Source organism: Sminthopsis crassicaudata, chromosome 1 (genome assembly GCF_048593235.1).
Source record: "Sminthopsis crassicaudata isolate SCR6 chromosome 1, ASM4859323v1, whole genome shotgun sequence".
In the NCBI taxonomy this organism is placed as follows: domain Eukaryota; kingdom Metazoa; phylum Chordata; class Mammalia; order Dasyuromorphia; family Dasyuridae; genus Sminthopsis; species Sminthopsis crassicaudata.
In genome coordinates, this window is record NC_133617.1 from 94,811,334 (window position 1) to 94,830,459 (window position 19,126).

Sequence of the window (19,126 nt, forward strand, 5' to 3'; positions counted from 1 at the left end):
TTTACTTTTTTTTATTTATGGGATTTGAGATATATCAGTTTAAATTCTCTATGTTTAATCTCCTCCCTCATTTTCCTCATTTATAAATGTTTAAATTTACATCTTCAAATATATTAACTTGAAGTTGTTATCATTACATGGCATAAGTTTTTATTTTTATAATTTTGTTTTGTATTAATTTTAATCTTTAATTAGCCTATTTGGATTGTTTTGTCTGTGAAAGAGGGGAGGAAGCTTAGGAGGAGGATCACTGAAGCTCCTTCTAAATCTAATATTCTCTGAATATGAAACTTGAAACTTTTGTGTCACATATGTTTTATGACTCTCTCTTTCCTTAGGTCTAAATTGTATTTCCCTGCATGATAAATGTATATAAAATGTAAATGTGGATTTAATTTTGACACTTTATCCAACTCTTTAAGTAGAATTCTCTGTCTTTATTGTCTGTTGGAGGTATTGTCACATAAATCGTAGTTATTTTCATGATACTTTTTTTTTTTTTTTTTTTTTTCAAAAATGTCATGACAACTCTAATAAATTGTCTCCTGAAGTGGGATGATTTCTTGTTGCTTTTGGATGGTTGGTAAAACCAACTTCTTCTTCTTTTTTTTTTTTTTTTTTTTTTTTTGAGGCAATTGGGGTTAAGTGATTTGCCCAGGTTCACTCAGCTAGGAAGTGTTCCGTGTCTGAGATGAGATTTGAACTCAGGTCCTCATGACTTCAGGGCTGGTGCTCTATCCACCTAGCTGCCCCCAAACCAGCTCTTTTGGTTTTACTTTGGATGGTTGATAAAACTAACTTTCTTTTATTCTCCTGTCAAACTTCGGAACCATCTTTCTGTTTAGATTCACCTCTTTTTTGTTATATGTGTGTGTCTTTTTTAATAGCATGACAATCAAAGATTGATACAATTCAGTTCCTACTGTACTTTGCTCACTCATTGGTCAGTAGAACAAAACTTCACATTGAAAGTACCAAAAACTAAGTTCATGTTAAAAGTTAGTCTAAAAATATGTCCCCTACTTTAGGGGGACTTTAGGGTCCCCTCCTACCTTTTCCACCATTTTGCTACTGGCAGAGATCTACTGGGGCTACATGGGATTGAGAACTATTTTAAATTTTTCTTTGTTTCATGAATTGCAGTGGGCAAAGGAATTTGTAATGAAGTGAAAAAAACCAAGCTTGATGGGCCTTTTTGTACTTAGCTAAGCTGGTTTTCACATTGATGTTACCATCTATTCCCTGAAGCATACTTGAAGCCTTTCTAATATGTTAGAAACTTCCAGAACTTGTGCCTTTGAGCATCTACAGCCAATTCTGATCCATATAATAAGACCCTAGAATATATCATTTTGGAGGTTATATTAACATAAATTAAATTATGTATGAATGAATAATTTCTGTTAGACTTTTTAGTCATACAAATTTTTTTTGTCCCTTTACAGGTGGTTGTTATTTAACAATTTCTTTTAAAAAAAAAAAAAAGGTCTAAAAAAAAGTAAAATGAAAAGTTTTTGTAAAAAAAAAAGATTATTTGGAATATCCCTGCATCGTTAAAATTATCCCTGTCTATACTTTATTGTCTTGTAAATATACAATCATAGAATGGTAGAGCTATTCTGGCCTCTTCATTTTATTTGATTTTCTAAAATCAAAACTAACAGACATTTGCTTGGAGGATGTTATACATGCATGGAGGAACACTATTTTGCTTTAAAAATATATTGAGCTTTGCACCATGTTCTGCTGTTTTTAATGTACAATATATTCTGCTGGATTTCCCTTTCATTATAATGTTAATAAGCTTACTTAGTGTTCAGTGCTCAGACTAGTAAATAAGATATTTTATAGATATTTTTAATACCTAGCAAACTCATCTTTTAAAATTCATTTAAAATGTGATAGAAGTGTTTCATTTAGATATAAAATGAATACCTGAATACTTTTACTATAAAAAGCATGAAAATATATTTACAGAGCATAGGAAATTAGAATACTTCTTTTGATAGGCCTGCTAAGTCAGCCAAGTTTTTCACTTGCCTCATCTAGAGATTTTTCTCAAACCACCTAACTTTCAAAGAGTTTATATGCTTATTCTTATTTTTATGGGAATATTTATAATATTTATGCATAGAGTTTGATCTGTATAAAATTGTTAAATAGGCAAAAATGCATTTTTGGTGGTGTACTCTCCACTCTATAAAGGCTTTCTTCAGATTTTCCAGGTCATCCCTTGCTCATCTCCAATTACACATACTTTTGTCCTCTCTAGTCCTCCTTGGCTACCATATTTCCTTCTCTTACCCTCCTCCAGATTTTCCAGATTTGTAAAACACATTTATCATTAATTTAGATAAAGCCATAGATGGCATGTTTTCCACATTTATAAATGACATGAAACATATAACAGTGGCTAATTCATTGGGTGACAGAATTGGCATCTACAAATATCTGGATAGGTTGGAGTTATGGAACAAATTAAATAAGTATAAATGTAAAATCTTGTACTTGGGTTTACAATTTTACAAATGTGGATTGAGAGTATATTCATAATTATAATAACTAACACTTATTTAACACCTTAAGAGCTGCAAAGCATTGTTCTCATTTATTTGATTCTCATAACAACTTTATTTGATTTATTTGATTTTAATAACAACTTATGATGATTAATGGGTGAAAATTATAATGAGACAAATAGGAGAAATGGAATGCTCAGAATGTAGTTAGATAGGTTCTGTGTCATTGGGGTCTTCACACAGAGACTCCATGATCATTGTGAGAAACTATATCAAGGGGTTCATGTGTCAGGTATGGACTGGATTAGATGAGTTGTGAGATATTCCAATTCTTAACTTTGTGATTTGGTTCTTTACTTATCTTTTCCTTTGCCTTTTCTTTTGTTGTACAGTGGAATCTTTTCTCATCCCTCAGGGATATGTTCAGTGCTTGTTAATAAAAGGTTTTCAGTGAAGCTCTTGAAAAAAGCTCACATGCTATCCTTGTGCAAAAGATGGAGATTTGGAACTAGTTGCATGACTAGACTCAAAAAGTAGTCAGTAATGGAATCATATTCCTTTGGGAAAAAGTCTCTAGTGGAATGCCCAAGAAATTTCTCCTTGGCTCTCTATTTTTCAACATTTTTATTAATGACTTGGGATGAGAAATAGATGATATTCTTACCAGATTTGCAGCGGGTATTAATAGAAGGAGTAGCTGTCTTACCTATTGTGATACTTCCATCTAGAAAACTCTTCCTAACTTGGGGGAGGGGGAAGAAGAGAAGGAGATGGAGGGATGGAAAATGAAGATGATTTACAAATTCAATTTTTTAAAATTAATTTTGTCTTGTTAATAAGCACTTATTTTCTCTTTACCCACTTCCCATCCCTCCCTTCTCCTCAATACACAAAGAGAAGAAATATAAAACTCTTCTAACAAATAAGCATAGTAGAATGAAACAAATTTCCCTATCATCAATGGCCAAAAGAATGTTTCTCTTTCCATGTATTTAGCTTCTAACCTCTCTGAGGGAGCATGCCTTATCATTGATCCTTTGGAATCATGAAAGATCAATATTCTTCAGTGTGCTAAGTCTTTCAAAACCAAAGATAATTTGATGAAAACTTATCTAAATGCTCTGGCAGTGTTACTTTTGCTGCCTCTTCACATTGAGGATGTAATGATGGATCAATTAGTTGTAAAGATATAACTGTTGGTATAGATCATTTAGACTTGAGAAATCACTGGAGATCATATATCTAATAGGGAAGTAGGATACACGAATAATATAATACATAATTATATAATAAAGAGGCAACAAAGTATATATTAAGGTGTAGGTTAAATTTGCTGACTTGGAGGTCCTCTCTGAATCTGAATCTTTGGCCTTATGACTAATCAAATACATGAATATTTGCTAGTGATTTTGCTTGCTGATTCCTTTCCTTATTCATTTATTCCTTTTATTTATTCCATTTATTCCAACAAGTACTTATTCTGTGCAAGGCATCAGTTAATATTTTATATTTCTAAAATAATATAATGCTTTATGCAAGTTATAGATGCTGCTCCAAAAAACTCATGAAATAATTCCTATGTAGAATGTTTCAGATGAAAGAGAGGAGAGATTTTTCTTCATGACATCTAGGAATCTTGTTGGCTATCTTGCTTTTGAATTTTGATAGATCTTTGTGTATGTTACTTTTATTGATGTAGTGATGATTATAATCCCTTCATTGTTTTTTATCTGGAGCATTTTTTGCCCATTTGTTACCACCAATTCTCCATGAAAAGTTTATTCAACACACTAGAGGTTTTTCTCAGATTCTTTTGATTTTCTTTGGATGACAGTCTCCCAACCAGGTTGTCTTTACTTTGATATGTGACTTCTCAAGACAAAGCACAAAAAGTCCCATCAGAAAAGAATAGAATAGATACTCTTACTGTGCTTTTTTTGTGTCGCCATGTGTGTCTTCAAAACATAACAAATATAAAAAAATCTTATTTCAAATGTCTTGATTTGAGCTCTAAATTTAGATTAGATTCAAATCATGGCAAAAATATTCTTTTGTCATGATTTACATTAGGTTTGGTAGGTTTTTTGCATATTTTTTTCTGTTTTTTTTTTTTTTTTTTTTTTTTTTTTTTTTGAGGCTGGGATTAACTGACTTGCCCAGGGTACACAGCTAGGTAGTGTTAGTTAGTGTTAGTGTCTGAGACCAAATTTGAACTCGGGTCCTCCTGAATTCAAGGCTGGTGCTCTATCCACTGCGCCACCTAGCTGCCCACTCTGGTGTTCTATGTAAATACAAAGTGTACTACATAAATTATTTTTGTTGTTGGTGAGTCATTTTTCAGTCATGAAATTACCTCCTTTGGAGTTTTCTTAGCAAAGATACTGTAGTGTTTTGCCATTTCCTTCTCCAGCTTATTTTACAAATGAAGAAAATGGGGCAAATGATATGAAATGATTTGTCTGGGGTCACACAGCTAGCCATTGCCTGGGCCAGGTTTGCATTCAGGAAGATGAATCCATCTGACTACAGATCCACATTCTATCCACTAGGGCCACTTAGCTGCCCGAAATAATTTCTTGTTTCCTTTTATTTAAGTTACATAGAATGTTTATTAGCAGTAATAACAATTTGAAAAAAAAAATACAAAGAAGTTATGATGCTCCATAAAATCTAGAATAAGGAAATGTGTATATGTGTGTGTGTGTGTGTGTAAGAACACACATATATGTATATTTATGTCTTTTGTTTTTTTATATTATCATCATTTCCCTCAGTATCCCTTTTCCTTCCTCTTCCAGAGAACCATAATTTGGTGTATATGCATCTCTATATATTTTACAAAAAAGAGAGATAATAAGATACTGTCATTGGGAGTAAAGTTTCTACATATATTAATGGATGATTTATAAATTTTTTTGTCTTTGCTTCTTAGGTAATGATTCTGAAGTTGAACTTGATAGGAAGGAAAAAGAAGATGAGCGAGAAAAGGTACCTAAAAGATCACGGACACAGAAGGCAGAGAAAGTCCAAAAAATCTCATCAGGAAAGGAGACAGTACAGCTTTCAGGAACAAAAAAACCCATTATAAGTGTGGTTTTGACAGCACATGAAGCCATTCCAGGTAACTGTGACAAAGGGTCAATAGTAAAACTAGAATCTCTTAGTAAGAGTACAACTGACATTGTGTTTTATAATGTGCTTACTGTCCAGTGTAGTGAGATTGCCGGATTATTTCTTTTTAACCAATTTTTCTCTCCTGGCAGATAGTTCTTTTCCTCTGACTTCTTCAGGTGATTTTTGTCACTCCTAAAAGGTGATGAGTCCATTTGGCAGATACTATTTGCTGTGTTGTTTTCTTATGATTTTCTTTTTAGGAGCTTCTTTTTGAGCTCATTATCCACTTAATTTGACCTCTGTATTTTTACTAGAGATTCAACTGGTTCTTATATTCTGGGAATTGTTTCTTTCTCCTTCTGTTGTCATAAAATGAATACCTGTTGGAACAAATACTTATTTCATATTTAAAAACTCTTTTCTAAGAAGAGATTTTTAGGCAGAAAATGGCTTATGATAGTTGATGTCTTAAGAATAATAGATATTTTTCTAACAAGTGAGGGGGATTTTGATCAAACTGAATAGGAAATAAAGTGTATGACTTAAAGTATAACTTCAACTTTACATATCTATTTATAGTGTTGATGGTAGTAGCTCATCATTTACAGTGAAAGAAACACTTGAAATTTTAGCATTAATATAGCCCAGCCTTTAGACAGCACCTCAGATAAGAATAGCCCAAATTTCTGTAAAAGCTTATTTTCACATTTCCATAGAAGGTTCATAAAATACTTTCCTTAGAGCAGTATAGCGTGTGAAAGGATTTCTAGAACCATTTTACCCAACTGAGTAAACTGAGAATCTTAGTGGATAAGTGACTTGTCCCTTGTGATATTGGAAACTCACTCCTCTATTTCCAATATCATCAGGCCTTGGATTATATTGTATTAGATTAAATGATTTGAAAAGAAATTCATTGTGTCAGCTAACCTGCCTTGTCACATTTCCTAGTAGTATTATTCCAGAAATTGAACATTCTAAACAGTATTCCTGTTCTTTTCAATCATTGCAGTAATTTTTTGGAACTTAGGAGGAGATCTATGTCAAAGAGTTAGGCTGATCAGGGATGTTAAAAGCAAGATGATTTTATTTGTTACATTTTAATGCTTTAAAGGAAGACTTCTTGTGAAGAGATGGTTCCTGTCCTGTGACACATCCAGTATCGGATTTCTGTCCTTCATAGAGAAAGTGTAGTAGATGGGATGGGATCCATCTCCTCCACTATGATGCTAATCCAACACTGGTACTATGAACTGACCCTTCACATTGGTCCACTTCATGGACCAATCACAGATTTTGGTCATCCAATCAAGTAAATGCCTACTCTTCAGAAAGAGGTTACAAAACAATCCTTGTCCTCAAGAAACTTAATTTTCTTTCAGAAGAGGCAGCATGAAAGAAATAAATGATTCCATAAATTTAAACAACCTAAATTATTACAAGTTAATAAGTGGGGAAGCAGTAGCAACTGGGGGAGCTGGAAGATGTGGCATGTTGGCCGTGGCAGTAGATTTAAGTGGCAAAGAAAATTAAGAGATCCCCAAAAAGGAAATTAAGATAGTACATTTTCTAGACATAGGGATCAGCCTAGGAAAATACACAGAGCCAGGAAGGTAAAGTGTGCTATGTGTCAGGATGAACAAGAAGGCTTTTTTTCTCCCTAAAAGAAAGGTTCTGTGAAGGGGGGAGGATCATGCATATTAATGCAGGAGATGTAGGTTGGGCCAGGGTCATAAGAGGCTTTAAATGCCAAATAGAAAAGCGCATTTGGTTCTAGCTATAATAGCCACTGGAGTTTATTGTTAAGGAATGGTGTGACCAGAGGCATGATTTGGGAACGTCACTTTGACAGCGATGTGGAGGGTGGGTTTGGGAGAGGAGAGACTTCAGAGAGGAGAGAGAGAGACGACCAGTGAAGAAATATCATAATCTAGATAAGAAAGTCTGAGAGCCTGCATTAGGATCGTATTCCTTTGAGAGATGATGTGGTGCAATATGACTTGGCCATTGATTTGATACAAGATGCTAGAGATGGAGGAATGGAGGATGACTCCAAGCTTGTGAACTTGTGGCTGGAAAGAGGGAAATGCTCTCAAAAGAAATAGAAATGTGAGCAAGTAGGGTACACTTTGAGGGGAAAAAATGATGAGTTCTCTATTGAACTTACTGAGTGTGAGATGCCTGTAGAACATTCTATTAGAAATATCTAATAGGAAGAAAGTTATATGTGGGACTGTAGGTCAGGCAAAGATTAGGATGTCTGTATAGAGCTAGGTGACATCTGTGTAAGATGGTCATCCAGAATGTACAGAAAAAAAAGGACATAGCCTTAATGAAAATAAGGGAAGCCTAGGACCATCCAGTTACTAGGACAGCAACAAAAAGTGAGTGGGATCAGTTTTTATAGGGAGAAGTGGGATGTTGATCCAATGTATCTATTTTATTTTCTATTTCTGATATCATAGGGAAATAGCGTTTAGCAAGGTTTCAGGAATCTGGAAGGCAGCTAAACCTTGGATTCAGGACAACTGGAGTTCAAATCTGGTCTCAGGAACTTACTAGGCTGTGTGATCTTGGACAAATCACTTAAACCTTGTTTGTATCAGTTTCCTTAACTGCAAAATGGGGGGGTAATAATAGTATCTGCCTCCCATGATAAAATAATTGTAAAATGCCTAGGGCAGTGCCTGGCACATAGTAGGTATTTAATAAATGTGTTTTCCCTTCCCTTTTTCTTTTCAACTTTTCCTGCCTTCTGTCTTTCTCACTGTCCCCCCTCCCCTCCTCAAAAGATTCTAAGGGAAGAAGATTCTAGAAAAGGGAAGGTATATAGGCCAGAGGAGGTGGGGGGGGGATGTATAGATAATTTATTGAAAGTCAGGATCCAAAAAGTAAGAGAAAATTTTATCACAATTTTGTAATGATCTAGAGAAAGCAATTCCATAGTTTGTCTTTGACTTTTTCTTCCTTTAATCCTAACCTGTGATTTTATTATTATTCAGAGTTCCTTGAGAGGAAGTACCCTCCATCTGTGTAGGTTAGCAATGATTGTGCCATTTATATAGAATTGTCTGGGGGACTGGGAGTTGAGTTGCTTGCCCATGATTGAACCTATACTTTTTGACTGGGGCTCTCTCAATATCTGTTGGGCTGTCCTACCTCTCATGACCTTGTTTGGTTGTTTGGTTTTTATTTTTATGTTTTCTTTTCTTTTTGTTTTTTTTGGTCAATGATTTGGGAGTGACTGTGGGATAGGGGAAATAAGTAAATGATTTCTTTTGCTAAGTTTGTGATGATCAGATTGAAGACTTATATAATAAATTTATCTCTGTGTTTTGTTTGTGTCTATTATTGCAAAAAGATCATTACATGTCAAAATGAAAAAAAAATGGTAAATTGGCAATCTTACAGAATGTCATCAGTTTAACCCTTTCACTTTAAAGATGAGGACTCTGAACCCTAGAAAGTAAAGTGATTTGCCCAGTATTACAGGTGGCAAGTGGGAAGATAATATGGGAATCCAGATCTCCTGTTTCTCATGTCAGTGTAAGTTTTCCTTTTAGTAGGTTTTTGTTTTTGGTTAGAACAAGGAGAGTTGATAGCTGTAATCTTGGACTTAACTCTTTGGGCAGTGGTTAAAAATCTTTTGCTTTTGTGAATAAATATGATTCTATGAGGTAGAAGGTAAAGGCATGTATTGTTAAGCAATTTACTCTTAAGAAACAATTTACTGTCTAATGGTAAAATTCCTGCAAAATAGTTTTTACTCTGTGTGATCAGATTTTATTTCGTGTACAAATCTGACAAAAGGTACTATTTGTTCCTCAATATTAGGTGCCACAAAGATCGTCCCAGTTGAAGCAGGACCGCCAGAAACAGAAGTAGCCAATAGCAAGGCCACCATCCCTGATCTAGCTCACCGGAGAGGGTACCAGGAATATGCCATTCAACAAACACCCTACGAGCAGCCAATGAAGTCAAGCAGGTAATGCCAAGTGCTCAGAATTATGCAAATTACCAATAAAGAGTAAATTATTAAATTAATTATTAAACATTCTGTTTACACACCTTTGGAAAAGATGATCATATTTCTAAATGACTTTGTGCTTTAGCTGTCAACAAACAATACATTAGCTTCAACCTTAGTCCATGTTGTTAAATACAAACATATGCTTAAAATTCTAATTCCTTATTATTTACTTTTAAGTACTAATCACTAATGAATTTGGAATGTTATTACTTAAAACAAACATGATAAACCTTAATAAAATAAATATAAACAAGATCTTAATTAGTCAAGATTCTGGTTATTCTTCCTTGAAGTAGATGTTAGTGTTGGTTCTTTAGCTCTGACATTTACCCATTACTTTGAAAATCTGCTCACCTAAATTCTGAAAATATGTTTGACCAGATGAAAGAAAAGACAAATGAAAGCAATAGTCAAACTGGTGCTTTCCTGTATCTTATGTGATGTTCCATTATTATATCATTAGTATTATGTGCCATTAAGTAGGAGCATCTTTTTTCATATGGACTAATAATAAATGCTTATTACTTTGGCAAATTTGTAATGGGATTGAACCAAAACTATTATTCAATATCGTTCAGTTGAAAATATGAGAGTGCTTCTCAGGCAATAATTTAATAACTTCACAATACCCTCAAGCTAGTAGGTAAAGGAATTTATAATTTATACATTGTGCCCCATATTCTCTTTTTTATACAGAATTATAACTCATCTTGTGATGGTACAAAAAGTAACTTTAGATAATTTAGCATAACCATCATATTCATTGCTTTTGGCTAGGCAATGTGGCAAGCCTCTGCTCTGAGGGCTTTACTAAGCATTCATGTAATTATAGAGAAAATCAGAACAATGATTCTCTTAAGACCATTTGGACTTCTCATTGGGGAGGAAATGTTATAATTTGTTTATTTAATTAAATGGCAAATCCATGTTTTCTTCTTTGGTGTTCTTACTCTATGTACCAATAAAACATATTGCCTTCTGGTTATCTTTGTTCATTTGAGGAAGATCCAAATTAGTTTTTATAAATTAGCCTTGGATTTGTCAGTGAGGCATACTGATAACTTTAACTGAAATTTGAATATTTTAATTACATCATTTGAATGGTACCCTCTGGTACTTATCAAACATGAGACATTTAAATATTTTAAACTTAAATATATGACAACCTATTTTGATCAAACATGGTTGTGTGAATGATTCAAATATATATATTTCAAAATTAAAGTAGATAGAGCTTATTGTAAACATTGGTAATTAGATTATAGCAGTGTTAGTATCTACTTCACCATATTTGACTTTTTAAAGGAACTAAAAATATCAATAGAAATGAGTGAAAGAAGAGAAAGAGTGTCATTATTACTTAGGTATTTTCATTTGTTCATATTGCCACCCGAGTGTAATATGTGTTCATTACTACTGTTATTATTTGGTAAATCTAAATTGTTGATATTAGAACAAACATCAGGTCTGGAACAGGATTGTAGTTCCCATGGAAAAGTTCGATTCATAAACCCAAAAAGAGAGAGAGAAGGAGAGGGGGAGGGGGAAGGAGAGGAGAGGAGAGGAGAGGGGGACGGAGGGAGGAAGGAGAGAGGGAGAAAGAAAGGAGTGTGTGTGTGTGTGTGTGTGTGTGTGTGTGTGTGTTTCTGTTTGTGCAGGCGTGCATCATGCACAGGAATGTGACATGGAAGAGGTTGTTTGTTGCACAGCATTCCTTTCAGGGTAAACTCATTTAATATTTCAATTGTCACAGCTGTTTTCATCTTTAAAGAAGGATAACAGACAACTAGATTTTCTGTTCCTCTAAAAGAGGGAGCACTATATTGAAAATGAGATGCTAATTTGGCCCATTTAACAAAACTATATTACAAAGAAACATGTCCTAGTCATAGCTGTCCTTAAAATACTTCAGTAGTAGATCCTTCTTGGCTCAGCCAGAAGTTTGGAAAAAAGCTTGTTGCTTCTTCTCTTGCTCAGTCCTCCAATCTTTGCTGGCTTGCTTTTTCTTCATTACTCTTTAGTTCTCTTTAGTTACCAGTGATAAACCTGATGATCTTTGAACACTGATGGTTCAGTGTTCTTGAACTTTTTGCCATATTTGATGCTCTTGACCATCCCATCCTTATCAGAATTCTATATCTAACCTGGGTTTTCATAATCTTCTTCCTTGGATAATCTGTCCCTCTAATTATATAACTGCTTATTCTCAGACTTCTTTGCTGGATCATCATCCATATCATGTCCCTCCTTGTGATTGCCAAAGCTTTGTTTTAGATCATCTTCTCTACATTTGTAATCTCAGTGACCTTATAAATTCTCCTGGATTTAATTATCAGCTAAATCTATGAATCTAACTCCTGGCTCTCTGCTTTGATTTTCTGTCTTGCATTACCGGTTGTTTAGTAGCTATTTCAAATTGGATGTCCCAGGAGTTCAGTGACACTCCATATTAGAACTCGTTATCTTTTTCTTTAAATCCATACTTCTTCCAAACTTCTCTTTTTATTGAAAACGTCGTCATTGCTTTCTAACCAGTTTTTTGTTTTCTTTCACTTTTCTAACTTTGGTATTATCCTTGACTTCATGTTCCTTCATTCCACATATCTAATTAATTGTCAAATGTGATTATTGACACTTCTTCTATCTGAGCTTTTCTTTCTGTTATATAGATACCACCTTAGTGGAGGCTTTTATTACCTCTCACCCATAATCTTTCAGTGATTGTTTCATTGGTTTCTTTTCTTCAAATCTAAGAGATTTTCTTCCAAAGCAGATCTTATCACATCATTCCCCTACTCGTCAATCCCTATTGTATCTTCTTGCCTCTAAGAAAAAATATAAACTCCTCTTCACCCTCTATCTTGGCACTTCACCCTCTGTCTCCATGCTTTTACATTGATTGTTCCCATATTTGGGATGTTACCTCATTTCTTCTTCCTAATAGAATCCCTATTATCCTTCAAGAGACAGAAAAAACACTACTTTCTACATGGAGCCTAAGTTGATACTTCCTTTTATCCCCAATTGCTAATGACTAAATTATCTTATATTTATTTTGTATTTAATCTTTTATTGTTATTGTGTATATGTTTGTAGATGTGCATATTTTCCTAGAGAATATAAACTTCATGAGAATAGGTGTTTTATTTCTTGTATTTGTATGTGTAAAACCTTGTACTTGTGTATACAGCAGATGCATACTAGATGCTTAATTGATTGGAAGTGCTGTCTTTACAGCCAAGATATTTTGCTTTAAATTTAGACACTGACATTTTGTGACCTTAAACATTTAACTGTTTTCAGCCTCAGTTTTCTTACCTATGAAAGGGGGATTATGTTTCCTTCACAAGATAGTGAGAGAAATGCTTTGTAAATATAAAAGTGTTATATAATGTACCATACTAGTGTATATAAGGGAAATAGATGATGCCCTCAAGAAGCTTTCTAAATAGTTGAAAGTTATAAAATATATAGTTATAAATAGTAGCATAATAGCAATGAAAAATTCACAAGAGATATATGAAATACTGTTTTATTTACATGACCCAGCTATCGTTTTCAATTGGAGAAAACAGGGAAGCATTAGTAGATATCATTCACTCTTTAAAAGTAGACAGCATTAAGTGAGCAAAATAAAAATATGCTAGAATATAAAAAATTGAGTTTTGCAATACATTATTTAGGCTGACAGCTAGTGATTGTCATGCACGGCATTTACTATACATTCATCTCTTTTCTCATTAAATTCTCTTTCATGTGTCTAATATTTGATTCATAAAGAGAGAATTTGACATTATCAGACTATGCACATGCTGTTTCGTTAAGCTCAACCCTCTAACCATAACTAAATCCTGATTTTTTTTTTTTTTCCCCTAGGTTAGGTCCCACTCAGCTCAAAATTTTCACTTGTGAATACTGCAACAAAGTGTTCAAATTTAAGCACTCCCTCCAGGCCCATCTGAGAATCCACACCAATGAAAAGCCTTATAAGTGTTCCCACTGTAACTATGCCAGTGCCATCAAAGCTAACCTTAATGTCCACCTGCGGAAGCACACGGGGGAGAAGTTCAGTTGTGATTACTGTGTGTTCACCTGCCTGAGCAAAGGCCACCTCAAAGTTCACATTGAACGTGTCCACAAGAAGATCAAACAGCACTGCCGCTTCTGCAAGAAGAAGTACTCGGACGTCAAAAACCTCATCAAGCACATCAGGGACACTCACGACCTGCAGGACAAAAAAGTGAAGGATGCTTTTGACGAGCTCCGCCTGATGACCCGGGAAGGCAAGAGACAGCTTCTCTACGACTGTCACATCTGTGAGCGCAAGTTCAAGAATGAGCTGGACCGCGACCGACACATGCTGGTCCATGGGGATGAGTGGCCCTTTGCCTGTGAGCTCTGTGGCCATGGGGCCACCAAGTACCAGGCGCTTGAGCTGCATGTCCGCAAGCACCCCTTTGTGTACGTCTGCTCTGTCTGCCTGAAGAAGTTTGTTAGCTCCATACGCCTTCGCTCCCATATCAGAGATGTGCATGCAGCCTTACAGGAGACTGTGGTTTTCAATGACTCTATCAATCAGAGTTTCTGCCTTCTAGAACCTGGTGGTGACATCCAGCAGGAAGCTGTTGGAGAACAGCTGCCTCCAGCAGAAGGTGAATTGGTATTCCAGGCTGCAAGCACACAAAAGGAATCTACCAGCCCTGAGAAAACAAGCAAGGAAAATGAGGGTGGGAACATCAGCCAGGTAGAAATCTCTACCACTGCTTCTTTGGACTTGGAGATTCCTCAGGGAGCGGCAAATGTAACGGTGCCATCAGGTGAACTGGCAACTGAAGTAGCAACTTCTGAACTCCATTCACAGGTGGTTTCAGAAGATTTTCTGCTGAAAAATAATACCTCTGCTCCTGCTGAGACTCAGGCCCCTTCTAAAAATGACCTGCAAGACCAGCCTGGAAACTCAGCTAATACTATTCAGGGTGAAGAAATGACACTACTGTTGCCCAGCAACAAAAATTCTGAGCCAAATCAGGAGAATACCAGTACTGAGAATCCTGTAGGAGAAAATATGGTTGCCCTTTCCCTTACTGAACTAGAAGCAAGAAAGTCCCCTAAACCAAACCCAGCACAAGCCATAGAACCTTCTTCAGCAGCCACCAGTAGTGATTCACATATCAGTCCCCAGCCTGATTCTTGTACTACCCTACCTTCAGAGCATCAGACTAGAACTGCTGCATTCATGCAGGTCTTGAACAACTTACAAAAGAAACAGATGAATACCAGCATGTGTGAGAAGATCCGAAAGGTCTATGGGGATCTGGAGTGTGAATATTGTGGTAAGGAAAGGCACATTTAGTATATAGCAATCTGGAACTCTTCTGTAGTGGTCCCTTCTCATTTGGCTGTCTCTCCCAGTGGTTGCTCTGTGCTTCTGTATTTATCTTTTGTCATCAAAGAATATTTCTAAATGAACATTTGATCACCTTAGTAGTAGTTATTAATATTAAAAGCCAAAAATCAATCCCTTTAATATGTATGTTTGAAGAGGTTTTTTTTTTTTTTTTTTTTTTTTTTTTAAATAAAGTTTACAGGGGTTGTAGTAAATAGCCCTAAGAATTATATTTACTTGAGCAAGTTTTTGTGGAAAGGCTGCTTCCATAAAACTCCAGGTCCCTAAATAAGAAGACCCTTCTGGTTCTTCTTAATTTTACTTGAATGTTTCACATTATGGTAACATCTTAGATGAGTAAAAATTAGCCTAATTGATAATTATGACATACATTTCTCATTGATTCTTTATAGGAAGGCCTTGTTCAGACTCTAAAAGTTGAAAATGAAAACTTAAAACTTGGTCCCTTTTTGAAAAAAGTCTCCAGGGCAAAAAGAGGCAAATTCAGGTTGACGGATACCTTAGGATTTTGGTAGGAGATATCATCATGCAATGGATAGCCTTGGACTTGGAAAAAAGACTGGAGTGTGAATCTTCACTCTACTTTTGGTAGCTTTAGCAAGTCTCTTAAATTCTGCTAGTCTCAGATTCCTAAATAAGTAATTATTTGTAGTAGCTCACTCAGCATTGCTTTGAGTCAAACTTGTTCTGGACAACCCCCAACTTCAATTAAGAATGAATTAGTTATGAATTAGAACATTTTGAAAGTCCTGGAGAGATACAAAGTTTAAATAATACACAGACCTTGCCCTCAAGGAATGTAACAAGTCTATAAAAGGGATACAGACAGATAACAGTAGTACACAGTGTTACATGACTAGTGCGTTAGAGGACCACAAAAAAATATCAAGAGAACTGAGGGAAATGTCATTAGCTGCCAAATAAATCATGAGTGATGACTGGATGAGGTGACTTGTGAATTAAGCTTAGTCCACCCTTGTTGGATTGCATGAGTTTAATGTTGAACAGCTTCCATCAGGTGAAAAGAAGCAAAAGAGACATTCCAGGTATTCAGTGAAAGCACTGAGAAATGAGAGCACTGGCTGTGTATTCAGAGAGCCAGAGAACTGACAAGTATGGATGGGGCACAGAGGGTATTATATAAAGCTCAACTTTATCAATATGATTTCTTATTGTTGTTAACTTTGAAACCTTAGAATAATTGTCTAACCTCTCTGAGCCTCAGGTTTTTTTATATACCAGAAGATAATAATAACTGCAGTATATAACCACAATGGTATTTTGAAGGAGTACTTTATAAGCAATAACATGCTGTATAAACATGAATTTTTTAGCATTAGAATCCAGTACCTCTTTGTATTTTCTATGGCAAAGTAAAAAAAAAAAAAAAAAAAAAAAAAAAAAAAAGCTTGTAGTTTCAATTTTTTTTACCTGTTCTTCACAAATAACAGTAAAATGGAACTGGTACAGTTTTAATTGGAAGTTGAGGGAGCAAGAATCCTGAACTAAAATGTTGTCTTCTCATGTCTAACTCTTTTTTTCCCCCTAGGTAAACTTTTCTGGTATCAGGTACACTTTGATATGCATGTCCGTACCCACACTCGAGAACATCTGTATTATTGTTCCCAGTGTAACTATTCTTCTATCACCAAAAACTGCCTTAAACGCCATGTAATTCAAAAACACAGCAACATCTTGCTGAAGTGTCCCACTGAAGGCTGTGACTATTCAACTCCAGATAAGTATAAACTACAGGCTCATCTTAAAGTTCACACTGAATTGGTAAGTGACATTATCCTAAGCAGCATTCTGTTTTCATTCTAAACTTATGTTTTTGTGTTTTTTTTTTTAATTATGTGTATGTAGATATGCCTTGCTTTGAGAGAAACCAATAAATAGTATCATGACCACAACTTTAAAAGAGGGAGAATGAAGATATGGTGGTATTGAAAGGCTGTGTTCTAATAGGAAAGATCATTCTCTAGAAAGTAAGAAAGACTGGGTGTGAATCCCAGCTTTGTTACTTACTATCTGTTTATTCTTTAGAAAAACTTCATTTGTTGCTTTTATTTATCAAAACAATTCATTAAAAGAATTTCAAGGTATGGTACAATTATGGTAAATATAGTTATTGTACAAAGCAAGGCACACCTGTATGGACATATACCAAGATCAGTTAAATGCATATTAAAAATTTTTTTTTAACATTTTTATTTAAGGTTTTGAGTTCCAATTTCTGTCTCTCCCTACCTTCAAGACCTTCTCCATCCTTGAGATAGTAAGGAATTACATATAGGTTACATATATGCAATTTTGTAAAATGTTCCCAGTTAGTCATTTTGTAAAAGAAAAAAAAATAAAAGAAAGTGGAAAAAAGCATGCTTTATTCAGTATTCTGTCAATATCCATTCTTTCTCTGGAAGTAGAAAGTATGCTTCATTATTATGCCTTTGTAATTGTCTTGGATCATTGTAATAGCTAAATCAATCATAGTTTTTCATCAAACTATATTGTTATTACTGTGTACAATATCCTCTTAGTTCTGTTCACTTCATTATGTATCTATTCATGTAAGTCTTTACAGGTTTTTCTGAAATTATCTTGCTTCTCATTTCTTACAACATAATAATATTCCATTACAATCATATGTCACAGCTTGTTTAGCCATTCCTAAATTGATAGACATCCCTTTGATTTCTAACTCTTAGCCATCACAAAAAGAGCCACTTTAAATATTTTTGTACAAATAGATCCTTTCCCTTTTTATTGGATGTCTTTGGGATATAAACGTAGCAGTGGAATCAAATGCATACTTTTAAAGAAATTTTGAAGGATTCTACCAACAGGCTTTCTTTAAGCTTCACTGCCATCACTGCCTCGTGTTTATTCTCAGGAACATGAGATATATCTTTGGTCTCATGTGTTAATAAATGGATGTTTGGTGTATAGATGCATGAATGAATAAATGCTTTTGAGATGATTCCTTACTATCTTTCTTTGTGGTAAATGAATGTTTTCCTTACCTTCATTGAGATTCAGTTTCTTCTTCCATAAAAAGAAGTTAGATTAAGTGATCCCTAAGGCTTCTTCCAGCTCTACACTGATGATTGCAAGGTTTTTGTTTTTATTAGTTTGGATCATCAGCTTAGCTTTTTATATATCCTATACAATATATGTATAAAGCACACATAATATTGTATGTTAGAGTAATTTGTATGTCCCCCTGTTTTCAAATGATTTTTTGCAAGTTGTACAAATTAAGTAATTATATATACTGTTCCTTAATATCATTTTGTCTTATTAGAGTTTTATGCATGATATTGAGTGTGGTTTTATTATTTTAATGCTTCTGAATCCTGGCAACCCAATTTTTTTTTTTTTTCAAGAAGAGGAATATATGGTTTTAGGTACATTAATGAACATAGGACTGATTTTAGGAAATGCGCACTCCCACTAATGAGAGTCTCTTGAAACAATAACTTCAAATCTCCTACTTTATAAGCCTACCATTTTTCATCTCTAAAATGGCAAAATTACATCCAAAGTAGGATTATTCTGTCATTGAGTGCAACTCCTAACCTTTTTCAATCCCAGTTTTCTTATTTTTAAAATGAAGGGTTTGCACTGTATGGCATTTAAAGTCCCTTCTACCCCAAATATATGATTTATATGTGCCATATACATTCTCAGAAATATTAAAGTAAATAAGATAATATGTATAGGGGCCTTAAGTTCTTTTTAAATAGGATATATTCAGATTGTTTTAATAAATGCTCCAATAAAGTTTAATTATTTCATAAGATTATTTGATTAAATTTAAGTATATTATATAATATACATATTTATTATATATAATATTATTACTTATATATATATTATATATAATACAAAGGATAATGTTTATGTGTGCAAATGTTAAACTTTCTCAAAGACACTAACATCTGAAATACATTTGACAATTCTTATAGCTGTGTACCATAAGAATTTGGCCTGAGATATAGTCATTTTTTAATTAAATTTTTAGTTATACTCAAATGTGGCATAAAATAACTCCTC

The 19,126-nt window shown here is 34.4% G+C and overlaps 1 protein-coding gene across 4 annotated transcripts in view; it reads left to right on the forward strand.

Annotated features, from left to right (window-relative positions):
- Positions 1-19,126, forward strand: part of ZFAT (zinc finger and AT-hook domain containing) — a 299,993-nt gene that overhangs the window by 131,835 nt on the left and 149,032 nt on the right. For all 4 annotated transcript variants that reach the window (XM_074264927.1, XM_074264935.1, XM_074264944.1 and 1 more), the window contains 4 exons: positions 5,452-5,640; positions 9,468-9,618; positions 13,540-14,996; positions 16,620-16,852. In XM_074264927.1, coding sequence (XP_074121028.1) covers positions 5,452-5,640; positions 9,468-9,618; positions 13,540-14,996; positions 16,620-16,852 — 2,030 coding nt within the window. The remainder of the gene's footprint in view (positions 1-5,451; positions 5,641-9,467; positions 9,619-13,539; positions 14,997-16,619; positions 16,853-19,126) is intronic.